Genomic DNA, 27,081 nt, shown 5'->3' with positions numbered 1-27,081 from the left:
ACCGACATTTTGCTGTGTTTACATGAAAGTATTACAGAACTGTAATATTTGAAAATTAATAAAGCTTTTTTCATCATAAAAATTTATTTTGTCACGAAAAAATTTATTTTGTCACGAAAATATACTCATTATGTACGTATGAAAAATACACGTACATGTACGTATTGCGTGCCGCAGACAGAAAAATACGTACCCTGCTACAAATATGTATATAATTATTGTCTTACGTACTTTAGATATGGTCTGCATACTTTTATTATCATCCTAAAACAATTTATGTACGTACGTACATACATATCATAATTAGAAATCATCTTAAAAAATTTCATAAAATGTACTGCCTGCACAATGCGTACCCAATTGACCCAATACGTATTTATGTAAGTTCAATGGCAGTGTTGCTAAACTACAGCATTTCACGCTAGATCTGGAGTTTTCAGATTTAATCTAGCACCATTGTTTTCCAATTTGCGCGGTCGCGCAATCCTAGAGATTTTTATGATTATCTAACGTGAAATTTGGCGTATTATCGAAGGTAATGAACAAATTATTAATAATATATTAACACAGTGGTGCTTAAAAATCTGCCCTGACGCCAATTTTACAAAAACAACAACTGTCACGTGTGTGACACACCTTTGAATGTCTTTGAGACAAACCCTAAGGCTATAATTATAAGATTAGTATAGGGGTTGTTTTTCATTTCCAGGTACTGCTTAAATCTCCTTCCTACATCCACCCTGCCCTTGATCTCTCTCTCTTTTCTACATCTTACAGTTATCCAAGCGAGAGGTTTTTTTTATGGGATAACAAAGGCCCTCCAATTGCTTTTTCATCTGGAAAATATTTATTTTGTATACAATTTCCTTTCTCGGCTGTGAAGTTGATGTCTATCCGTGGCTGTGAGATGACCAGGAGTGACATGTAAGTCAGTGTCAAAGTAACTCTACACTTCAGTCAGACCAAAACTTTGTTGCCATATCGTATTCAAGCAATACATATTCTGTTATTGTTTCATTGTTTCCTATCTATCATTTTGTGTGTGTGAGAGAGAGAGAGAGAGAGAGAGAGAGAGAGAGAGATGGCTGTACGTATACGATTGTTTATTTTCTCAGTTGCCAAACTCACTCTGTTATGCTTTATTTCATATTATGTTGCTCACCAATTTATACCTACGATATTTTTATTCAATTCATTACATCAAGATTTATAAGGAATGTCTAATAAACAGAATAACCATATCATTATGAAATGTCCTTGAACGAATAGTAAACACAAAAATTCGCATCCGCGAATAGCCGGGGATGACCGCGAATAATTATGTATATGTTCCACAGAGAAACCCGCGAATGGGCGAGTCCTTCCGTGAATAATTTCTAGTTAGGTTCCAAAGAAAAATCCGCGAATCAGTGAGTCCGCGAATCCGGAGAACGCGAATACGGGGGTCCCACTGTATATGTATATATATATAATATATATATATATATATATATATATATATATATATATATATATATATATAGTATGGAGACAGGAGCAATCACTCAGGGATAGACATATTGGAGTAGGGAGACGCGTTTTGTCTTTCATCCATTTATTAGCGCTGACGTTTCGTATCAACTTGATACATTTTCCAGGCTGAAACGATTACACATCAATTGCGTATAAGTAAAAAGATACACACAATGTTTACCAACACCAAAATTAAAAATCTTTTAATAAATTAAGAATAAAAACAGAGTAAAAACAGAAACACAGAATAACAGTGAAAGGGCTAGGAGCGAATACAGAGAAACAAATTAATTAAAAAATAATAATAATAATAGAAAAATATATAATAATAATAATAATAATAATAATAATAATAATAATAAAATAATAATAATAATAATAATAATAGAACGAACAAGACACCTACCTACAGTGGTAGCGTAAGGAGAACTAACACGAAAAATTATTATGGAAGGGAGTGTAAACAAAACAACAGGTAATTAGGCAATAAACAGTTGGGTGGAAGACGATTGGTGGTTAAGAGAGGGTACAGTTAGCTTAATCATTATTGATTCAAGGGTGGTTAGTTCGTCTATATGTCGGGTTCTTCCTACAATATTAAAATGACTGGCATCTATGTGTGTTTTGCAACTTTTACTGTGATTTCTTATGTTAGATTGTTCTGGATTTGATAGTCGACAACCCGTTCTATAGCTAATTCCTTGATGAGAGGAAATTCGGACTTTTAGCAGCCTCCTGGTGCAACCGATGTAAGTGCCGAGATCACATCTGGGACAATTATACTTATAAACGACACCGGAGGCAAACAGGGGACTGATCTTATCCTTAACTTGGAAGAGTGAGCCGATAGTTCTGGGGTTTATGGGAATTAGTTTCAAATTAAGGGCAGGCAATTGCTCATTGAATAAGTTGATGCATTTTTTCCTAAATTTATTATTATGGAGAAAGGGAAATCTAGCAAACATACGGAGCTTGGGGACACTATGGACTATTGGGGGTGGATTGAATTTTAGATCAAGTAGCTTATTAAGGGATCTATGAAAAATTGCTGGAGGGAAATAATTATCCTTAAAGTAATCAGCAAGGAAAGTCACTTCGGTATGAAAGGTAGACCAGCTTGATGTCAGGTTAATGGCTCTATGGAGGAGAGTTGACACGGAATTCATTTTAAAGTTAAAAAAACATGAGCTATAAAAATTGGTCCCCAGGCCAGTAAAGGTGCTCTTTCTATAAATACCAGTATGAAAGCCAGACTCGTCCTTGGATATCCTCACATCAAGGAACGGAAGTGAATTCTGTGTTTCTGTTTCAACCGTAAATCTAATTTTATGGTGTTGGTTGTTTAAATACTCAAGAAAGGTATCAGCATGGTAATTACATCTGAACAAGGCGAAAGTGTCATCTATGTAGCGTCTATAAAAGAGTGGGCGGAAATTAGGTGGGCATACATCTAGAGCTCGCTCCTCCAGGGAGCACATAAATATGTTAGCAAAAGTAGGACCCAGAGGGCTTCCCATGGCCATCCCCTCAGTCTGCTTAAAAACCGTATTATTAAAAACAAAGGGCGTGTCCAGCACGGCTAATTCTAAAAGCAACTTGAATTGAGTTCTATTAAAATTGTTGAACAAGCAATCGTCAGTGGGAAATAGCCTGTCTAAAATGATGTTGATAGTCTCGACAACGGGAACATTTGTAAACAGAGATTCCACGTCAAAGCTCGCCATGTACAGATCTGAGTCCTGCGTGATAATGTCATCTTTAAAGGAGGCCGAGTTTATTAATGTATATTTGTTGTGAGTCAGTGGTTGGAGTAAAGGGACAAGAAATTTGGCGAGTTTATAGCTAGCAGTGTTAATGGAAGAAAGGATGGGTCTCAAAGGAATTCCTTCTTTGTGTATCTTTGGCAGTCCGTACATAAGTCTATATGTAGATCCTGTTACAAAAAGTTCCTGATACGCATTTTCATCTATTGCTTTGGTTTGTTTTAGGGTTCTAAGAAATCTGTTGATTTTATCTTCAGGTTTAGTAATATTGTAAAGGTCTGGGTCACCAACTTTGGTAAATTTTGAAGAGTCATTTAAAATGTCATTCATTTTTTGTATGTAGTCATGTCTGTCAAGGATAACTGTACCTTTACCTTTGTCTGGACGAGTAATTATTAGGACATTTGGGAGTAAATAAAACTTTCAGGTTTATTATTAATAGGGCGTACTTTTGGCCTGAAATGAGGAGTGACGTAAAGAGGTATGTTCTAAACTGTCATGAATGACAAATTGCCGGGAAACCGAATCAAGTCATTCCCAGAGCTCCGTTGTGTAATATTCCTTCAGTAAGCGAACCTTTTGAGAATGTAGTTATCGATATGGTTGGATCATTGCCTAGAAGTAAGAGAGGGAATATATATCTGTTGACAGTCATTGATAGACTAACCTGCTATCCATAGGCGATACCCGTAAGAAGCTGTAACGCAAGGACAGTAGTTAAACGATTGTTAGATTATTTTTCTGTTTGATCTGCCTCGTATTATACAGTGATAATGGTAGTAATTTTGTATCCAAATATTTCAAGGATAGAATGAAAGAGTTAGGCATTAAACTCTTAACATCCACACCTTATCACCCCGAATCACAAGGTATTGTGGAGCGGTTTCACCAGACGTTAAAGAGTTGTTTACAGAAATTGTGTAAGAACTTCGAACACAACTGGGAAGGATTGTTTACAGAAATTGTGTAAGAACTTCGAACACAACTGGGAAGGAAAGTTACCTTTTGTTCTGTTAGCTTTAAGGTTGGTACTGAATGACACTACAGGATCTTAACATTTCCTATGGAAATGTTAAAATGTAACTTAATGCTTAAAGAAGGTAGTGAGGACTACATAACTAATCTAGAGTATTATAAAAACAATTTAAGAGATGCTTGGCAACTAGCGAAGGAGAACGAGAGTGGAAGTCAAGGGGAGACTAAACAGAAACATGATCTTAGAGCAAAAGAGAAATTTCTGTGTGAGAGATAAAGTTTTAGTACTAGTCCAGAAAGAAGGTCCCTCTTTATCTTAAAGTTTGAAGGTCCTTTTTCAATTTCAGAGAAGAGGGGGAAATCTAAATTATGTAATCGATATAGATAAGCGTAGAGCAAAGTGGATGCACATAGAGTTCTGTTTTAACTGTGTATGCTGATCATAATCCGTTAGTTTATTTGGAGAGGTTTAAGAATAAGAATGAATGTCTAATGGGTTGGAGTTTAGAATTTCAAGACTATAACCTGAAGATAGTTCATATAAGAGGAAAGGATAATGTTATAGCTGATAGCCTCTCTAGAGATTTTTCAGAATGAGTAGCCTGACGACTGGTTTCAGTTTTGGCAAGAGTGGGTGAGTGAATGGAGAAGTGCATGTGTTTAACTGGATTAAAACTTTATGCAGAATTGTTCCCCAGCTGTTTAATTCTTGTTTCTCTTTAGAAAAAATAAAATCAGTTGATTTGATTTTTTTTCTTTTGGGGGAACGTGTCCTGGTAATCACTATAGCAAAGGATGATAAATTAAAAGAAAGGAAAATGCATCTTCTTCGAGAAGGTCTGCAGCAAAGGGGCATTCGCGCATGTGTTGGAGGCGCCTGTTCTCATGATTGTTCTAGAATTGTCAGGTGGGATATGGAACTCAACAGGCGCCGACATGTCGTTACGAACACCGTGATTTATGATGCAACATTTCGTTGAAATCCTTCTAAAATGTTCCTGTCGTCTCGGGAGTCTGTGACGTTTGCTGGTTGGCCCCGTCCCCAGATCGCCATATATATACAACTGACAAAGTAGGAGAGAGCAAAGATCAGCAGAGATCATCAGTGAGAGATCATCAGAGAAAGACAAGAGAGGAAGGCGAACGAGAGTTTGATCGGATTCAAGTCAAGTCGTCCAGTCTGAGAGAGAGAGAGAGACCGAGATTTTCCAACGTTGAGCAAGCCTTCAGAGAAGAAACGTCCTACAAGGTGGTTTTGAGGGGTAACCTGCCCTTTGAGTATCAAGAATAGACATTGCTTTCTGCAGTATGGAGTCAAGAGGACGTCTGAAGTTATAGTTCTCCTTTGTGAAGCTGTCGCTTCAAGCATTGATTTTTGACAGCTGCAAAACTGGCCAGCAAATATTTCATTAGGGCACCATTTCCCCAGTTCACATACTGTAAAATTTTACTTTTATTATGTAAATAGGAGAAGCCATTCTGCATTTATCTTTGTTAGTAAGCTTGTAAATAAACTTTTGTTCTGTTTGTGTTTCTTTCTATATTCGTATCCCCAGTTTTAACTGTTGGTGTTGAATCTTTTTTGTTTATTATAATATCGAACCTGTAGCAGACCTCGGTCTGTAACAGAAATGGAGTCCAGATTCTAGATGGCTAAACTTTCCTGGCCATCTGGAGTCAAGTCTGAGTAAGACGATCCTTCTTAAAATCATTATTTCATTCTTTTCCCATTTCCCTTTTTCTTATTATTCATGCCTTCTCTTAAGTTCTTTTATAAGTTAAGGCCTTTTTGGAATAATTTCCTTAATTCAGTAATCCGCACTGTAACACTGTAACAGTCTTGGTCCGCTACCTAGCTGTCTCCGACAGCTCTAACTAAGCTGAAGCAAATATTATACCTACAAGAGGACTCCTAACTTTTGCTTCTTGGAAATCATATTGAAACTTTAACTTAAAAACCTCAAAACTGAATATAAACATGAGCAAATCCTTGATTAAGTAAAGTTAAGGGCAACATCAAAATTGAATGTAACCATGAATAAATTCTTGATTAAGTAATTTTAAAGGAAACATCAAAACTGAATACAAACATGAATAAATCCTCAAGTAGCATTAAGAGATATCAAAACTGAATATAAACCTGAATAAATCCTTGATTAAGTAATATTAAAATAAACATCAAAATTGAATTTAAATATGAGTAAATCACATTAAGAAACATGAAAACTGAATGCAAACTTAAATAAATCACCAAAAAAAAAAAGAAAACTGAAGGTTAAACATGAATAAACCCTTAAGTCACATAAGTTATATAAATGCATGGTAGAAGCAAAAAAAAAAAAAAAAAAGATAATTCTATCAAAGTTACATTATTTTACTGGTTCAGTCCTCTGTCCTATTCTGTCTAGGTGGATATTGCCTTTCTTTAATAAAAAAATAAATTTCGTTCCTTGTTGACGACACTTGATGACTTCTTAATCGATGCTGTGATCTGCTACTTGGGGACAAGTCCTGGGAGATAATATCCTTGAGTAGTTGTGAGTTAACAAGTGTTTCCTTGACTTCCTACTAAGATTGTGTATGTGTTCATACAAATTTTCATTGGACTTTCTTTCCGTAATTCTGAGTAACTTTGTACATTAAACCTTTTAACTTTACTGCTTGATACTAAAACAAAACTGGCAACTCGGTTAAAGGAACTGGTTATAGGTTGATACTTGAAGGTTTCTTCACCAATCAGTATCTTGTCAGTAAGTTTTCAACAACTAATATCTTGTTAATAAGTTTTCATCCATTAATATCTTGTTAGTGAGTTTCCATCAATCAACCTCTTAGGGATTAAACAAAGTGAGTGTGTTAATTACCCCTATCAAAATCTGAATAATTTCTGAAACGAATTCCCTTATCTTAAAATCACCTAATATCTATCGTAACCCCTTCGTCTTTATTCTTTTAATTCTGAAAGTGTTCTTATGGAACAGTTAAACTTAATAAACTTCTTGAAATTCTTATACTACGCAATGAACTGTTAATTTCGTACACTTGTCACTTAAATATTCCCCTTCAGCTCAAAGAAACATTAAGTTCGAAGTTACCGCGGATAACCCCGAAATTTTGCAACAAAACCAACCAATTAAAGTAAGAAATGCAACAAATAAAAAAAAAAAATATTCCTATGTCGACCGGTGAAGGTAAACTTAGCAATAAAAAATAAATACATGGGAATAATAGGATGAATCAATGGGTTTGTCTTTATATCACTAAAAATGAATCTTCTAATTCTTAGGTTGTACCTAGTCCTTCTTCTGGGACTACTACTGGCTTCTCCAGTCACATGGAGTTCTTCATCTCCTTTTAATTCTTTTGACTTTACCCTGGTACGGGGTTTGTTCTTGACCTTCACTGAAAAGTGATTCTTCTTTACCTTAGGTTATGCCTAGGCCTTTCTTCTGAAATTTCTTCCGACTGCAGTCACTTCAGGTTTTCAACCTCTTTGTTTTCTCTTGACCTTATCTTTATCTGCCCGAAGGCCTTCTTCTTCAAATGATTTAACATATGAGAAAGGTATTCGATCATTCATCTTCTTCACTTTTACTTTGTCTATTGTACATCTTCGACCTTGTATGCTCCTGTGAATTAGTGGCTAACTTATAACTAATACCACTTCTTACTTCCTCCTTAATATAGACTTCGTCGCCTATCTTTTAATCTACTGGCTTCAGCCCTACTTGATGCGTGTCCATCATATTCTTCTGTACATATTCTTTTGAAACTGAAGTTTTACCCACCATTTTTAACTTTCCAATTGTTTGGTTTCGCTATGTTGACGATATTTTTGCTTTGATTCCAGATTTTATTAATGTTGAAGATTTACTAACTCAACTGAATAACTTACACCAGTGTATCAAATTTAAAGTAGAAAATGAGAATAATAACAGGTTACCTTTCTTAGACACTTTATTATGTCGTTCAGAAGATAATAGGATTAAATATGCAGTATATAGAAAACCGACCCATGCAGAGTCATATATCCATGCTTTTTCTTTCCATTCAGACGATGTCAAAATAGGTGTTATTTCTAATATATTCTTGAGAGCGTATAAACTTTGTGATGTTGAATTTTTAGATACTGAAATCAATCATATCAAAAATGTTTTCACTGTACTTGGTTACAATACAAATTTTATTCAAAGGGCGCATTTTAAGGCACGTAGAATATATTATGTAGCAAGGGAGAAAAGGAGCTTCCTAGGTAATAATAATAGTGTTTTAGTCTTACCACAAACCAAAGCAAACCCTGGACTTTTAAACGAATATTTGAAATTTTGCAACATTGTCCCAGTATATAAGAATACAAACACTGTTAAAAAGTACTTAACAAATAATGTTAAAAATGTAGACAAAACACAAGGATGCATTTACGAAATTCCCTGTCAAGAGTGTAATAAAACTGATATAGGTGAAACGATTGATTTTGACAGAAGAAAAAGACAACATCGTGACTCATTAAGGAAAGGTGATGAAAACAACGCCCTGTTTCAACATAGACAAAGTAAAAATCATATGGTTAACCTAGACAAAATGAAAAACATAAAGGTTGTTAATAACACTGAAAAAAGAAAACTTTTAGAATCTATTTTAATCCAAAATGTTGACGCTATGAATATATATAAGAGTAATTTTAAACTGGACCTTTTCTGTAATGCAATTATGACAAAGCATGTAGTTAGTGTAGCTAAGTTGTTAAACAAGATTGGCAAACCACCGTAGGGCAGTTATTCTGATACAACCATATGCTTGTATGTTATTTCTTTTACCTTGACCGTTGTTTTCAGTTTATGTAACTTTTATTTCTCTTTCTGAAAGAGGGAGAGAATGTACTCTCCGAAAGCTTAAATAAAAACTTTCAATTTTTTTCCGAATTTTTGTGGGCTTCCTACAATATATATATATATATATTATATATATATATATATATATATATATATATATATATATAAAGGTTTTTCCACGGAGGAAAAAATGAAATAGCGAGAGAGCCAAGAACTTTCGGTTTTGCACGACCCTTTACTCAGGCACAACTGATCATACAGAGGAAAAACATAGTAAAAGTAGGCTTAATATCCAAACTGACATTACAAGATTAGCAATAAAGTCGATTTCACTCTACAGAAACGAGGAAACGCTTGAGGGCAAGATTAGCGATTTATAGGCAGCCACACCTTGGAGGAGAACACACGCGGTCAACAGATCCAGAAAACAATACATTTTGAAAAAAACAAGGAGGCATATACGACTTACTACCATGAAATTTACAAAAATGTTCCTAAAAATGAGTGAAAAGACGAAAAAAGAATATAAATATATCGAGTGAGAGAGAGAGAGAGAGAGAGAGAGAGAGAGAGAGAGAGAGAGATAATAACTATATACATGTAGGACTAATTAATTAGTAGTTCATTTATTTTAAGGTCCTTCATAAACATTTTACAAATATAAGGGTCCAAATGGTACAGTCCCAGACTAAGATTTAGGTTGTTTTTATTAGTGATTTGTATAATTGCTGATTCCAGTAAATTTTTTGAAATATAATCATTAGATCTAGCAGTTACAGAGGTATTGCCCCAATTTATACAATGAGATTTTTCACTCAGATGGCTAAACAGTGCATTTGAAGTCTGGGCTGTTCTAACTAAATACATATGCTGCTTAATACGTACACATAAATTTTTACTTGACTGACCAACGTAAAAAGAGGGGCAATCCTTACAAGGAATTTTGTAAATGTTATTTGTTACGGGGCTTCTTAATTAGCATACCTCGAGTCCCACATGTATATAGTTATTATCTCTCTCTCTCTCTCTCTCGCTCGCTCGATATATTTATATCCTTTTTTCGTCTTTTGACTCATTTTTGTAAATTTCATGGTAGTAAGTCGTATATGCCTCCTTGTTTCTTCAAAATGTATTGTTTACTGGATGAATCATCTGTTGACCACGTGTGTTCTCCTCCAAGATGTGGCTGCCTAAAAAACGCTAATCTTGCCCTCAAGCGTTTCCTCGTTTCTGTAGAGTGAAATCGACCTTATTGCTAATCTTGTAATGTCAGTTTGGATATTAAGCCTACTTTTTCTATGTTTTTCCTCTGTATGATCAGTTGTGCCTGAGTAAAGGGTCGTGCTAGACCGAAAGTTCTTGGCTTTCTCGCTTTTCATTTTTTCCTCCGTGGTAAAAACGTTTATTTATACATAGCATCACGTTTTATATACTTCATATATATATATATATATATATATATATATATATATATATATATATATATATATATATATATATATATATATATATATATATATAGATAGATATATAGATATATATAGATGAAGAGGCAAAACAGCTCAATACTTTATTGTCCACTGAAGTATGTGCAAAGGAGAGATTGATTGATAAACATGCATTGCAAATTCAACCATTGTACAGTTTTATTCAAAATATATTGAGCTGTTTTGCCTCTTCACCTGTTACATGATGGGGACTAGTCTCGACCTCTTGTTGGATGATATACATTTTTATATATTATATATATATATATTATATATATATATATATATATATATATATATATATATATATATATATAAAGGAAATGTATACTTTTGCATACAAAAAGATTTGTAGTCTTATTTTTTTATTTTTTATTTTCAAATGTTAAAAATTTTATTTTCTCATCTAACATTGTGTCTGAGTTTTTAATCATGCTACATATTTTTACTTTTAAACCTACCAAATCAAAGTACAGTACAATTATTCAATTATAAATGGGAATCAAAGTCTGGATATTTAGGTTAAAATGAGGCCAAAATTAGCATATTCAGCCATTGAATGGAACCAAAATCAGCACTAAATTACAAGACGTTAATCAACTGCAAGTAATGAAGAAAGATTAGTTTTAAGCTCATTAGTTGTAAGCGAGAACTGTGCTTTATTCCAGACAAAGAGTAGACACTCCCAAGAATCTGAAGGGGTCAGTATCTCTGGTGGATAGTGGAAATGTAGAGTGTAACCAATAGTAGTAACAAAGATATTGTCAAAGTTCCAGGAGCTGAACAGTGCAATTGTTTTGTTTTTGTTTCGAGCCAATTGTAGCCTTCCTTTCTATTTTGAGTCAATAGTTCTTTACCAACCACATTAAGGACTTTTTCATGGTAACCGTTCAGCCAATCACACTGCAAAGAAATGAATTAAATTTTCAGTTTATTTATTTATATTTTATTATTATTATTTTTTTTTTTTTTGCTCTATCACAGTCCTCCAATTCGACTGGGTGGTATTTATAGTGTGGGGTTCCGGGTTGCATCCTGCCTCCTTAGGAGTCCATCACTTTTCTTACTATGTGTGCCGTTTCTAGGATCACACTCTTCTGCATGAGTCCTGGAGCTACTTCAGCCTCTAGTTTTTCTAGATTCCTTTTCAGGGATCTTGGGATCGTGCCTAGTGCTCCTATGATTATGGGTACGATTTCCACTGGCATATCCCATATCCTTCTTATTTCTATTTTCAGATCTTTAATACTTATCCATTTTTTCCTCTCTTTCTCTTCAACTCTGGTGTCCCATGGTATTGCGACATCAATGAGTGATACTTTCTTCTTGACTTTGTCAATCAACGTCACGTCTGGTCTGTTTGCATGTATCACCCTATCCGTTCTGATACCATAGTCCCAGAGGATCTTTGCCTGATCGTTTTCTATCACTCCTTCAGGTTGGTGCTCGTACCACTTATTACTGCAAGGTAGCTGATGTTTCTTGCACAGGCTCCAGTGGAGGGCTTTTGCCACTGAATCATGCCTCTTTTTGTACTGGTTCTGTGCAAGTGCCGGGCATTCACTTGCTATGTGGTTTATGGTTTCATTTTTCGTATTGCACTTCCTACATATGGGAGAGATGTTATTTCCGTCTATCGTTCTTTGAACATATCTGGTTCTTAGGGCCTGATCTTGTGCCGCTGTTATCATTCCTTCAGTTTCCTTCTTTAGCTCTCCCCTCTGTAGCCATTGCCAATTGTCATCGCTGGCTAGTTCTTTAGTCTGTCTCATGTATTGTCCGTGCATTGGTTTGTTGTGCCAGTCCTCTGTTCTGTCTGTCTTTCTCCTGTCTCTGTATATTTCTGGGTCTTCGTCTACTTTTATTAGTCCTTCTTCCCATGCACTCTTTAGCCACTCGTCTTCACTGGTTTTCAGATATTGCCCCAGTGCTCTGTTTTCGATGTTGACGCTGTCCTCTATACTTAGTAGTCCTCTCCCTCCGTCCTTTCGTGTTATGTATAGTCTGTCCGTATTTGCTTTTGGGTGTAGTGCTTTGTGTATTGTCATATGTTTCCTGGTTTTCTGATCTATGCTGCGGAGTTCTGCCTTCGTCCATTCCACTATTCCTGCGCTGTATCTGATTGCTGGCACTGCCCATGTGTTTATGGCTTTTATCATATTTCCGGCGTTGAGTTTTGACTTGAGTATCGCCTTGAGTCTCTGCATATATTCTTTCCTGATCGTGTCCTTCATCTCTTGGTGTTTTTTTTCTCCTCCTTCCATTATTCCCAGGTATTTGTATCCTGTCTCATCTATGTGTTTGATGTTTGCTCCCATCTGGTAGCTTTATCCCTTCAGTTCTCGTTACTTTGCCTTTTTGTATGTTGACTAAGGCGCATTTTTCTATTCCAAACTCCATCCTGATGTCCCCAGATACAATCCTTACAGTCTGGATTAGGGTATCTATTTCCTTGATGCTCTTACCATACAGCTTGATGTCGTCCATGAACATCAGATGGTTGATTCTGTTGCCTCTTTTCTTGAGTTGGTACCCGGCATCCATCTTCTGTAGTACTTTTGTCATGGGAATCATGGCTACTACGAAGAGTAGTGGGGACAGTGAGTCGCCCTGGAAGATCCCTCTCCTGATATTAACCTCTGCTAGTCTTATTCCAGAGCTTGTAAGTATTGTATTTCAGTTGCGCATTGTATTTTTGAGGAAGCTGATGGTATTTTCCTCTGCCCCATATATTTTCAGGCATTCTATTAGCCATGTGTGTGGTATCATGTCGAAGGCTTTCTTATAGTCTATCCATGCCATGCTTAGGTTGGTTTTCCTTCTCCTACTGTTCTTCATTACCATTTTGTCTATCAGGAGCTGGTCTTTTGTGCCCCTACACTTCCTTCTGCAGCCTTTCTGTTGGTGGGGGATAGTTGTATAGCCTTTCACTGATGATACCTGTTAGTAACTTCCACATTATTGGTAGGCAGGTGATAGGCCTGTAGTTACTGGCTATATTTCCCTTACTCTTGTCTTTTTGTACTAAGGATGTTCTTCCTGTGGTCATCCATTTGGGTGCTTGGTGATTTGAGATACAATGCTGGAGTTGTTCTGCTATTCGTGGGTGTAGGGCCTTGAAGTTTTTGAGCCAGTATCCATGGACTTCATCGGGACCTGGGGCTTTCCAGTTTGGCATTTTCTTTAGTTGGTGTCTGACTGTGTCTGTCGTGATCTCTGTGAATCTTTGTTTTATTCTCTCTGTTTCTTCTTCCTTGACTTCCTGGAGCCATGTTGCATATTTGTTGTGTGATACCGGATTGCTCCATATGTTTTCCCAGAGTCTCTTACTTGGTTCGGCTTCAGGAATTTCTGGGTGGTTGTCTTCCCCTCTTAGTTGGCTGTATAGTCTTTTCTGGTTGGTTCCGAATAGTTTGTTCTGTTGGTATCCCTTATTCCTGTTCATATACCGTTGGATCTTATGTGCTTTGGCCTTAAGCCTCTGTTTTACATCTTCTATTGTGTTGTTTAGTCCCCTCTCTTGTACTTTGTATTTCTCGTCGAGTTCCTCCCTTGTTTTTTTGCTTCATAGCCTTTTTTCTGCCATCTCTTTCAGTTTACTCAAGTCAGATCTCATCACCATGATTTGCTTTTCCAGGCGCCTTTTCCAAGGAGGTTGCTGTTTTGGTTTCTGTTGGGTTGGTTGTGCTGGTGGTGTTGTTGTTCGAATCCCCATCAGTTCTGCTACTAATCTTGCTCCTGCATATGTCAAGTTATTTGTTTCTGTGATACTGGTGGTGTGTATTATGCCCATTATTTCATTGACCTCACTTGTTTTCTCCCTTAATTTCTTGGTGTTGTAGGCTTTCATGGAGGGGATCTTTGTTCTCTCTGTATCTGGCTCCATCCATTGTCTAATCTTTTCTACCCATTCCGTCCTCTCTATTACTTCGTCGGTGTTTCTTCGTGTGTCGTTGTTTGATACCTCATCCTCCCTGTCGTCTTCTGTGGCATCGTCTCTCAGTTCGTCTTCGTGTAATTCGTTGTCGTGTGACATTTCCCTTTCCAGTTCTTCTCTTTCTGTTGGGGAGAGCCAGTTCTTTTTCTTTATGTTCCTTACTTGGTCTGCCAGCCTCTGCTCTGTTTGGGGGGTGTTATTCCTCTCATTCCAGATGTTGACCAACCTTCTTCTATATCCGCTCTCCGTCGGGTTGCTTCTGATGTAGCATCTCCATATTTCCTTATTTTCTTCTCTTGTCCATTTCTTCCTTTTTGCTTCTGTAGCTCCAATCTCAGGCTGTTGATTACTTTCGTTGTGGTGATCAGTTGCTGGATGACGACCTCCAAGTACCTGACCGTCTTCCCCTTCAATTGGGTTGAATACCTGGTTGCCGGACGAAGCTCCTCTGTTGCCAGAAGTTCCATTTACGTCGTTGTCGTTTATTCCTTCATTTCTTTCCATCATTGCTGAGTTTTGCTATTTAACCCATAGCTGGACCCTACCCCATCAGGGATAGGTACTCATTTACAGCTGAGTAGACTGAGGACATTATGGTAAAGATCCTTTCCCAAGGAATCAACGCCGAGGAGAGCGGTCACCCATCCAACGACTGACCAGCCCCAATGTTGCTTAACTTGACTTAAGTCTATTGACGACCTAACCCACTCCTTATTATTATTATTATTATTTTTATTATTATTATTATTAATATATTAGGAAGCAGACCCCCTCTCATTATTATTATTATTATTATTATTATTATTATTATTATTATTATTTATTTATTTTTTTATTATTTATTTTTTTGCTCTATCAAAGTCCTCCAATTCGACTGGGTGGTATTGATAGTGTGGGGTTCCGGGTTGCATCTTGCCTTCTTAGGAGTCCATCACTTTTCTTAGTATGTGCGCCGTTTCTAGGATCACACTCTTCTGCATTAGTCCTGGAGCTACTTCAGCCTCTAGTTTTTCTAGATTCCTTTTCAGGGATCTTGGGATCGTGCCTAGTGTTCCTATGATTCTGGCTGAAGTGAGGATACACAATAATGTATAATTATGTCCAAGCCTTGCTTACTGATGCTTCCATAGGTTAGGACATGTGTAGGCCTGTCCCAGACACATCAGTTGGTCTTCCTATTTGGCTCAGCAGGGACTACTTTAGTCTCATTTCATTCAGTTACACAACACCCACCTAGCACTGATCGTCATATCTGGAAGCTATTCATTGATCCCTATGACAGCAAGAGTTAGCAGGCAGCAGCAAGTAGGATATAAAGGCCTGTTTAGCATTCTCACTAGCGCTTTAGCCCAGAAACTTCACCTTGGAATTCTTCCGATGATGTTCTCCTTTTAGAACTTTTTACAGTTCAGGACAGGCCTCCACCATCAGTAAGTGAGACCTGTGTAACCTGGAAACTCCTGAGAAAAGTGTTATAGCATGTCTTTACACTGTGCTTTTGAAATTGAGTACTTTTTATGTCAACCAACAACCATTTGTCAAAGAAAAGTAAGTTGCATAGTTATTTGGCCTGTAATAAGTCTTATGGTAATCTCAAGTGTTATTCCTTAGTGCAGCTATGAAATATATATAGGTAAGTAATCCTAAGTCCTAACCATAAATTTGTATTGAATTACAGATGCCAAATACAGACTTGATAGTATTCACTAGTCAGATGATGAACTTGAACGTTAAATAGCTCTGGGGCATTAAGCTTGTATTAACCAAAACTTATTAAACAACCTTAGTTTTATAGACAGAAACTTATTAGTTTCATAAATACAAACCCATTACTTCTATTGGGATGCCTTACTCCCATCCCTTTTGATTAGCACGCACCTCTGATCTTCACATAAAATTAAGAGGAAAGATATTTTAGTATGAGGGAGACTGACCACCAGCTTACTGGAAAGTTCTTGCAAATCTATCCACTGTTTTTTTTTTTAGCACTCTGTTGTCTTGGTAATAAGCATAATGTTCTTAATTGTTTGATATCTTGGAGTATCTTATTGATATACCAGTAATTTTATGCCTTACGGTATTTTACAGTGCTTGATGAAATTTAAAGAGAAGCTTTTTTTCTGGTTAAGTATACAGTACAGTACATTTAACTAGTTTTCAAGGAACAACTTACACTCTTATGGTGGAGCTTACCTGCATTTTGTTGAGAAGTATTGTATCAATTAACTTTGCTTCAAAAGGCACCAGAGTCACAGGTTCAAAGGCAAACATTGGCTTTGTTGAGTACTGAAAAATATTGAGGTTCTTGTCAAGTTTATTTTTATTCGGGGAAGATTATATTGTATGATAGTTTTATATGTAATGTACGGGTATTAGAATATTTCAGTTGAAAAAGAAGTATCGTATGTATATCTTGAAGTTGTAATCTAATGAGGAGAGAGGCTGCTGTAAGTGATCTACTTATCCTTGAAAGTCAGTATTTTTAGCAGAAAATAAAAATAGCAAACCAATCAAGACAGCAAGGAAGTTATTAGTTACTGTTCCTCTTTTTTTTACTCTTGTTAGTTTAAACATATGGGAAATCTCATTGATAAAGTGTGCAGAGACTAGGAGGATGGAAAAATATTTTTTGATAAAGCCATTTTTATTTAGCTCAAAATACTTTCATTTGTGATAATGTATGCATTAAGAATTTAAATGCAATTGGATTTATTCATTGGAAGATGTTCAATATTATCAGTTGTTGCCCATCTTAACAAAAAGGAATTGATGATATACCTTTTCATTAATGTCTTTACATTTTCTCCTTTTACTACTTGGTTTCATTATACTGTATTGAAGTGCAACTGTTACAAAGCCCTATTTCTATGAGATAGCATACACGAACAAACCACTAATAAATCACTCAATGGTGGAAAATGTAAACATCTTACACATTTTATTACTTACCTTTGTATCCTTTTCTATCACCATCATTATGTTTTCAAGGCGAATGCCAAATTCATGATCTTGGTAGTACCCAGGCTCTGCAAATTGATTAAATTTTCTTGTTTATTTTAGTTATGAGGATTATTCAGTGTTTTTTACTTTTTGAAGCCATGACTACTAGAAAAGTATATGGAATTTTACAGTACAGTATGCTTAAACAGAATGAATTTATATGCTTATTTATTTATGTACAGTATAAACAATGCAAATGTTGATCTATTTACATATATTTTTATTGGAAATTTTGGTAATGAGTTACAATGAAACGGAACAATTTTGTTTTGTTGTCTTGACAATAATTATTAATTTTAGTTAACATTTAGACTGCATTATATCCTTGATTTGCATAACTGTGTTCAAGTGCACTACTGCAGATATTGTAATACAAGTTGTTACAGTTAAGGCAAATTTACTTATTTATGCTTATGAACATTAGATGGGCATAGTACTCTTAGGATTCAATTTAATTATAATTCTGTGTATAGCTATTCATTTAAAAATAAGGAAACTGTATCATGTTTGTTTTTGCAAAAGGCACTTGAAACTAAAGCACAAACATTAAAGATGCCTTCATTGTCTACACTAGCTGGGAAATGATGCCAATGATAGAAAAACTGCAGTGCATTTTCTAACTGGGTTCTTAAAGGTGCAAACTGCTACTTTATACTATACTATACATATGTAAGTAGTAAGTGAGATTGCAAAGAGAAAATATCGAATTTTCATTGCTCCCTCTCTGTAAAAGTAGTTTCTGTTTTCTGTGCTCTCATTACTTTGTGGAGGCCTTAGGAAAGTTAGTATGCAGTAATTATTCAATTACTTATATATAAGTATTACTTTCTTGTAGCCAGACTCAGTAATCAGAATATATATTGCCAGATTAGTCATGATGTTTTAGTGGCACTTTTTGCAATTTAGACCTAGAGCAGCTTTGTGAGCAGAACTAAGGAAGATCCAATTTTTGTAGATCTACATGAAGATTAGAGGACATGCAGGTAGGAAGGTTAAATGAACCTTCATGTAGACTGAAGTCCATCAGTGATTAGTCTTCATGAGTACTATTGCCTTAAAGTTGAAAGAGGATATCTCCTTCTGAAGATCTTGAAGATGCTTGATGCTAGAGGTATGTATATGTATTTACGTACTGTACGATATTTATATCATAGATGTGTATTACTGCATTTGTTACATGGCTTCAGTTGCTCTAGGTAAAGGCAGGTCTTTGGTAACAATTTTGGAAAAAGCAGGGAGAGTCCATTGATTTTGGAACTTACTTGTCTCTGTCTTTACTACTGAAAGCCACCATTTCAGGATGTGGTAGCATTCAAGTAGCATTATTTCCTATGCTTTAGCTTGTTTAAATTACGTCATGGTACATAATAATTATATATAATAATATTTACTATAATATGCTGTATTCTATATATATTTAGTATATATATAGATATATATACTATATGTATATATATATACAGGCAGTCCCCAGGTTACGACGGGGGTTCCGTTCTTGAGACGCTTTGTAAGCCGAAAATCGTCGTAAGCTGGAACATTGTCAAAAATCCTAAGAAAACCTTACTTTTAGTGCTTTAGGTGCATTCAAAACTATGTAAACTGCATTCTTATTGCATTTTTCATCAAAAAAACCTTTAAATATTGATTATTTTGCATTTTTGGTGTCATATTTCATCTGCCAGATCAGCGTTTGTAGGTGCCGTAACTCTGGAACATGCGTTGTAACCCTGGAAATAATTTCTGATGAATATAATTGAAAAGCGTTGTAACCTCGGAATGTCATAAGCCGAGACCGTCGTAACCCGGGGACTGCCTGTATATATATATATATATATAATGTATGTATGTATGTATGTATAATAATTTACAGGTCACCCAGTTATGAGAACGTATTAAGGTCATGCTTTATATGTATCTTACTGATATATGTCAAAGCCTATTACTATCTTCATGTGTAAACTTATGACAGGTCCATCATTATGATAATTCTTTAAAAAAACTGTAGGTAGTTTCCCAGAAAATTATAATAATAAGTTATTCCACTTTCACAGACTAACAAGTGTCCATAAATGCTCAGATGTAAGTTATTAAGTCATAAAGTATAGAAAAATAACATCAGAGACAAATGTAAACTTCTCAGAGTGTGTCTTGGTAATCCTTCAGATTTAGGAAAGCGCAGTAAAGAGAGCAGAGAACTATTGAGTACCTAAGCAGTTACCCATGCATTTGGAAAATTGATGAAATTTCCTCTTCCTTCACTCTACTCAAGTACACTTATTCCAGGCGGTACTTTATATATGTAACAGCTAAATACACTGATGTGGTAGATTCTCATTTATGATTTCCAAGTAGCTTCAGGTATAAAGGCATATTTAAAAGTGTTCGCACTTCAGTGAAACACAATACTACATAACATGTTTCTTTTAAAAGTGTGTATAGTACAGTAGTAATCTAGGTATTTCCTTTTGCTCATATTTCAGAGGCATTACCAACAGAGAAGAAATATCCAGGCTGAAATGGGCTGCCAGTTCCCTTGGTGCGAATGTTGGTAGGAGCTGAAAAGTAAATGTTTTGTTATAATTGTGTCCATTTTATCATTACAGTATAAATAGCTTCATTGTGAGATAGTCAAGCAAAGTCAAGCAAAACTGTTTTTGTTTTGGCCATATAATAACCTAATACAAAACAATTATAAAGGTCCAGATTTTTCAAAGGTCTGAGTACGTTCCTCTTCTCTCCCCAGTACACTGTAACTTTGAGGGGTTTACTTGTATTTAAAAAAAATACACTTACAAAAGTGTAAAAGCAATGCTGAGGAGAGTACGCATGTAGGAAAATATTAAAACTTAAGTTGTCTAGTTTAATAAAGATACTGATTCTTTCGTGCTGTGTAGAAAGTGTCAGAAGTTGAATAGAAAAATACAAGTTCATTGAAATGAAAGGCAGTACATATTTTCTCGATAGATTTTTCATTAAAAGCAGAAACTTTGTTTCTCTTGGCAGTCTGTGTAAATATTGTAAAATTTTCAAAGTAAAATCTAAGTATTAATCATATCTTACCTTCATGAACACCCAGAAACATTCCAATCCCGTGGCCTGTTCCATGATTATAATCTAATCCAATTTCATATAAAGGTCTGAAAAAAATCATCATAAGTGTTTTGTTATAAGAAAAGTATGCTGCAGTCATGCTAATTGCAATATTCTCTAAATATATTATTTCCTTATATCTTGATAATTTTACAAGGAAGGTAGTGACTTTAGACTATGCAAAAATTCTGACAAATATGAATCCATAAGCAAGTTATGAATGGGGCTCATAAGGCTTGCTTTTTTTTATTTAGCAGTTTTGGGTGTTTATTAATTGAATAAGAGTTTGTTTTTTAAGTGCTGTTTGATTTCTGTTGTAATCGATAATGCTAATGCTGCCCATATCCCAGTCTGCAGTGATGTAATAGAAGTATTTGTAATCTCCCACCCACTTAAATTACATTTTGATTACATGGTACACTTACTTTCTGGCAAGAATGTCAACTCTGCTATCAAGTATTTCTTTTGGAAACACAGCTGTAGCAAGGTCAATATGACCCATTAGGACTCGTGTATAGGTCTCAATCATTAGGGGAGTGGGTTCACCATAGTGTATTGTGCGAGTTACATCAGTGGTGCCATCTGGAAGTTAGATATTTTTATTGTACTGTATATACATATCTTTTATTGTACTGTATATACATAATTTTAAAATGGTAATAACAGTTTATCATGATTAAATTAAGAATACAAAAATGCATGTCTACATGTTTGATACAATAGGACTCTTTAAGTTTGATGCTTGGTTTTCAGTATTCTAGGTCCAGTACTTTGTAATTGTTATTTACACTTTAAGATGTCGAATACAACTTACTGAATTTGTTCTTGTAATGCTTAGATTTTAAGCTCAGTTCTATCTTATGAGCAGTGATGCTCTTTAGTTCTTTACTGAATGAATCGGCCTTTTGCTCCTCCGTATTTCTTAGTTTTTAGAAGACTAGGTAACTTTTTTTGGCAATCATGATTAGTGAGAATATTGATGAGTGGCAGGTCGGATTTTGCATTTCATAAGTAACATACTAAATTTGGACACTATTATATGTAGGAAGAAAATCAGTAAGCTTACGTATTATCTTATAAAAAGTATTATTTTAATTCAGTTTACTTCTTCAGGCAAATTAATGAAAGTAAACTGTTACAAATCAAAACATTATATTTACATATTTGATTTTATTTAGGAGCATAGTTTTTATGCTCAAATAAGGATGTTAGTACTTGAAATCTTACCCAAATACTGTCCACCAGAATCTAGAAGGTAAATGGAGGATGATGTTAAATTAGCATCAGTTTCTAGAGATGGTTCATAGTGAATAACAGCACCATTAGGTCCAAATCCACTGATGGTTGCAAAGGAGTCTCCCATGGCTCCCTCTTGCATGGCTCGATACCGTGAGAGCTCCCTAGATGCTGATAATTCTGTCCAAGGTTTGCCCAAGGCGATCTTTGGAGTTGTAACATGAAGGCATTAATAAAAATGGATTCACCATCATTATTTTGGTTTGCAAACAGTCCCCGGGTTATGTTGAGGGTTCTGTTCCAGTGAAGTATTGTAAGTCAGAAATTGCTGTAACCCGGAACATCATAAGATAATAGAGAGACTTTAGTTATGGCACTTACGGTGCCCTAATTCTATTTATCAGGAGAACCAGCCATAACCTGGCTCTGATTTAATGAGGGATATAATAGTAGTACATATTTGGAAAAGCACTGTAAGTAAGGATTCACTGTAGGCTGAGGCAGCCCATAACCCGGGGACTGCCTATTAGTTAAATGTTATACAGTGTGTTGGCGTTCTCAAGATTTGCGGACTTGGCTATTCGCGTGTTTCTCAATGGATCATATCTACCCATTATTTGCAGAAAATTCACCGATTTGCTGTATAATTCACCGAGAAATATTCACTAATTACTGTATTTTCATATCAATTTTGTGACTAAATGCCCTTTTTCTGAGAAAACTATTAAAATATTCAGGTATAAGCATTTTTAGAGGGTTTGTCTTGTGTGTGAAGTAACAAAATAGGCAATTCTAAGCATTTTTAGAGGAGTTTTAAGTATTCACGAATTTTAGCTATTTGCAGGGGGTCTGGTACGCATCCCCCGCAAATACAGAGGGTCCACTGTATATTATGATTAATCGCTATGCAAGTAGAGCCACACTGAAAATTGAGGCGTCCAGCGCTAAAACCCATACTCACCACATTTTAAAAGATAGAGAAAAAAGGCCTTTAGATTTGTAAATTTAAAAAGGCCATAACTCTTTTATTTTTTAAAGATATTTTCTTCAGGTTTGAATTTTTGGAATGTTTAGGACCCCAATAATATGATGTTATATGTGAAAAAAAAAATTAGACTGTGCACAATTTGATTGACTGATTGACTGTATGATTGATTGTAAAACTGATGAGCAAAATTAATGCTAAAGTTTACAAAAGTACAGATTATATAATGCAAAATTGAACCATATTCTCATCATCAAAATATACACTCACACCATTCAAAAGAGGAAACGAAGGGGATTCCAGATGTACGATAAAATGCATTTCTCAAATTTGTGGCGAGTGTGGGTTTTAGCACTGGACGCCTCAATTTACAATAGCAGTTTGTCTAGCTATGAAGAGTCTTATCAACAGAATCAAAGTGTGGTGTAGTACTGAAAATTAGCAACGTAAGAAAGTGTTTGTAAAAATACTACTAAGCATATGCTTTCCTACTCTTATATTTTAGTCATAAAATTGAGAATGTATAGAACGTAACTGGAATATCTTGTTTGTTTTTAATTATTTTGTATGAACTGTTCCCAGGATCATCCAATGCTTTTACTAGAAAAACTTATTGCACTCACTACCTGAAAAGACACACTTTATGAAGCATTTATTTGGACACTAAAGTGAAAGATTTACTCTGTGACGTGTTTAAAATGAAGAAAGATTACCTACATATAATGACTTTCTCTTTACACTCATGTAACAAATAGTATGTACTTTAATAGCCACCCCTCTTTGGAAAATGCAGTACATTATAACATTGATAATATAAAACATTTTATGTAAATGCTAAATTTCAGTAGAAATCAGTAATGAGTATTGGACCCAAATTCTATAAATAAATTTTGACAGGATTTCCAACCTTTTCTGTCCATTTAATTACTGTATAAATTTTATTACAAAGTGGGAATTATTAAAAAACATACACAAATTTTTATTGTATATATTTCATAAGAGCAAACCCTTGTGGCCAGCGCTGAGACGTAAGATTTTTTGTTCAGTAGTCTGGTTAAGTTATCCTTTACACCTGACTAAATCCGATGGGGGAAAAAAAACAGACAGACAGACTTTTTAAATAGTACATGTTCAGATGCCTACCGTGAGATAAAAGTAAGTAATTCTTCAGCTGAGTTTGCAGTGAATCATGAAATCTCATTATATTATTATTATATAGTATTGGGTAAAAAATTTTCTTGTCTCATTTGCTTGTTTCAATGATTCGTTTTCGATGGTTTTGCTTTCAAATGACGGTTGAAGTGGACAACTAAAGGAAAAGAGGTGCTACCATGAAATTTTAGTACTACAGAAGTCATGCTAGGATAAGCTCCTTATGGGGTTAAATTTCTTAGAAATGTCCAAATATGTTGGACCTCATGGACGTCCCTTTATGGCAAAATATAAATATCCTGAGTAATTTGCCTCATAGGAAAGAATCCCGTTGCATAAGTTTGTTCTTACCTCTGTCTCCATGAAGCTGAGAAAGTCGCATAGGGCAACGGCATCCTTCACATGGGCATTTTTCATACCTTTGATCTCCACTTCATTCTTCTGTGCTTTCATGAGAATAACAGGAGATGGCTCTATGAACCTTGACGCAGTCTTTATCTGTGAAGTTGTTGGCATATAATAATATTGATGCACTGTAAAGTAAATTCGTTGAATAATAAATTCAAGGTGTTGATCTCAAGATTGAGACCTAGAATATCTAGACGTACTAGAGATGCAGTCAAAGTGCACAAGACAAAAGAGAGCAGTTAAAATGCATTTTACCACTAAAGTATTGTAGGAAAATCAAGCCTGAAAACTTAATGGTGCTTATAGAAAAGATGAATGAGTAGTAATTAGGTTGTACATATTCCCATGTGTTTTCTGTATACTGTATACGTAGTATATAATGTAATGCACTGAGTATGCTTAGATTTATGCATAAAAATATTGTATTGGTCACTATCTTACCTTAGAATATACTGCATAAGAGCTGGCTTCTGGTATTACAACGATTCCTGTTACTGTAGCTAGATGCGCCCAGAAGTTATTGTATTCACTGATTCTGGAATTACATTAGAATACTGTAGTTGTAATGTGTAAAGGGTTAATATATGAGGAAAGATAAAGCAATGCAGCTGAACTGCGATTGGTGATAGGTTTGAAAGTTGCAGTAACAAGTAAAATTGACCTTTGTAGGGTTCTTTAAAAGCTAGATTTTCATGACAGTTTACTTTGTTCAGTTTTAGATAGGTAAGGTAATTTGGTTCATGTATTTGTACTGAGCATCCAAAAAACTTATTTTTTTTTCATAGTTTATATGATGTAAATCATTTGCGGGTATTATATACAATGAAAGAACTTTTGCCATTATGGTACGTAATTGCTTGAAGAAAGTTTATTACCTAGAATCAACTTTAGATTAGAAATCAAGTGCATATAGTAAATTTATTTTATTATATGTAGTTCTGAGTGTAGTACTTTGATGTTATTCTAACCCTGGATTAAATAAAAATTGATAAATGGTAATTTACTCACTTGACGCTGCCAGCAGCAAAATGTTCCCGTACATTATTCCTTATTTTGGTGGTTGATACAAACAAGTTCAGTTCATTGAGTGTCACTGTTACGTAGGAGCGGAATACTGTTTATAGAGAAAATTTGGAAATCAAAACAGACTGCTTATTTTCATAAATAAGATATTATATTTTTAATTATTATATTATTATGGCACATATATAAAGAATTTAGTAAGAACCAGTACTAAGTACCAGACAGTTAAATGAAGGCACAGATAGATAAATGTCTGGTATTTAAATGTATATTTTGTTCTGGATTAAAATTTAGCACAGAGTAAATGGACTGTATAGAATATTTCAAAACTTTCAACAGAATTTATGCCTTTTCATGCAAAAATTTCATGACATTGTTCTATATGTTTTAAATTTCTTATCGGCCTTAAAGTTTGCTGATGGTAGTTTGCTATGAAAGTGAACAGAACAAAATTTGGCAATATATGTACAGGAAAAGTATTATTAGCTGGACTTCATTAAGTCAACTTTTGGCCAAATCAAGAAAAGTTCAACTTGGATGGGTTAGGGAGAGGGACTGCGACTAAATAGTATTATTCATTCACTTACTGAACTTAATGCTGGACAGTTGCAGTGACTTTATATGAATTTCTTTTGTCTTTTGTGCCATTATAAGTGTTTCATTGAATCTGTTCTCCAGTAGTCATACACTAGGTAACTTCTTCAGTTAGTATATTTCATGTTTAGAGCCAGTGATTGAAGGTCTATTCTTACAGATAGTTTTTTTTTATGGTTGACCATTTTGGAATTTTTTATCAAAAGATCAGAGGATGAAGAGTTTATGACTATTTGGGGATACAAAAAGCAGTTTAATGGGTAGGCTAGAGCACTATGTAGTCAAATGAATTGAGTATCACGAATTCATACATAGTTTAAGGAAGATGCTGTTATGTCACCGACATGAATGATTTTAGTATCTGATAAAGTTAGCTCACACTGACCCTTTGGCTTAACCATTATTACCTTTCTCATTCTACATCTGCATCACATTTCTTTTAAAGTCTCATGAGTTTACAATACACACTATAGTACACTGATTTGATAATGGCACTAAAAATTTGCGTTCTGGATATAACGCTGTACTTAAGGATAAATAGTAAAGGTATGAAAATTATTGTCTCCAAGAACCATACTGATCTAATATAGAAATAAAGCTTTTGATTTATGGACTTCATTCTCCATTTTTTCATCCTGTTAACCATACATGAGCTTTAAAGGAAGCAGTTATGTTCTCCTGACCAGAAGCCAGGTGAGAAACTTGAGATTAAGAGAACTGGTCGTCTCCATCAAGTGGTTATGTTTTAGGTTTGCTTCTTTTGTATTTGTTCGGTAACAGTAATACATTAAAGCTTAGGCAGCTGATGTTGATGAAACATCTTTTTGCGAAAACATAATTCCCAGCACTTTTGCCTTTGCTGCTAATTAGTCTCCTTTAAATTGGGTGACTTCTTTCAGGTAAAATTTTAAAGACAACTAATCAGCAGCAAAGGCAAATTCTGGTCATTATGTTTTTGCAAAAAGTCCAGGAGACCAAACAGATGTACACGTTTAGCATCAGCATCCAGTCCCCATCCCCACCCATATTAGGACCTTGGGGAACCAGGTAGGTGGCATTTGATTACTTAACAGTTAGGACAATGTGC

General features: G+C 35.0%; 2 protein-coding genes across 4 annotated transcripts in view; one reads left to right on the top strand and one right to left on the bottom strand.

Annotated features, from left to right (window-relative positions):
* The window catches only part of LOC135203587 (CDP-diacylglycerol--glycerol-3-phosphate 3-phosphatidyltransferase, mitochondrial-like), a 100,873-nt gene extending 82,060 nt beyond the window's left edge, over positions 1–18,813 (top strand). The window contains exon 10 of the mRNA XM_064233364.1: positions 18,462–18,813. Coding sequence (XP_064089434.1) covers positions 18,462–18,506 — 45 coding nt within the window. The 3' untranslated portion in view covers positions 18,507–18,813. The remainder of the gene's footprint in view (positions 1–18,461) is intronic.
* LOC135203586 (xaa-Pro aminopeptidase 1-like) overlaps positions 1–27,081 on the bottom strand; it is a 108,449-nt gene that overhangs the window by 23,177 nt on the left and 58,191 nt on the right. For 2 of the 3 annotated variants that reach the window (XM_064233358.1, XM_064233361.1), the window contains exons 8-17: positions 25,386–25,491; positions 24,819–24,912; positions 24,321–24,467; positions 21,824–22,037; positions 21,022–21,178; positions 20,567–20,643; positions 19,996–20,061; positions 17,456–17,532; positions 16,700–16,792; positions 10,927–11,472 (exon numbers count right to left, since the gene is read on the bottom strand). In XM_064233358.1, the coding sequence (XP_064089428.1) occupies positions 11,272–11,472; positions 16,700–16,792; positions 17,456–17,532; positions 19,996–20,061; positions 20,567–20,643; positions 21,022–21,178; positions 21,824–22,037; positions 24,321–24,467; positions 24,819–24,912; positions 25,386–25,491 (1,232 nt within the window). In that variant the 3' untranslated portion in view covers positions 10,927–11,271. Of the gene's footprint in view, positions 1–10,926; positions 11,473–16,699; positions 16,793–17,455; positions 17,533–19,995; positions 20,062–20,566; positions 20,644–21,021; positions 21,179–21,823; positions 22,038–24,320; positions 24,468–24,818; positions 24,913–25,385; positions 25,492–27,081 lie in introns of those variants that run through there. The other variant, XM_064233362.1, reaches the window with a different exon arrangement.

This window comes from Macrobrachium nipponense, chromosome 36 (assembly GCF_015104395.2).
Source record: "Macrobrachium nipponense isolate FS-2020 chromosome 36, ASM1510439v2, whole genome shotgun sequence".
NCBI lineage: Eukaryota > Metazoa > Arthropoda > Malacostraca > Decapoda > Palaemonidae > Macrobrachium > Macrobrachium nipponense.
Note: the sequence above shows the minus strand (reverse complement) of the source record. Positions and strands in the feature narration are given on the sequence as shown.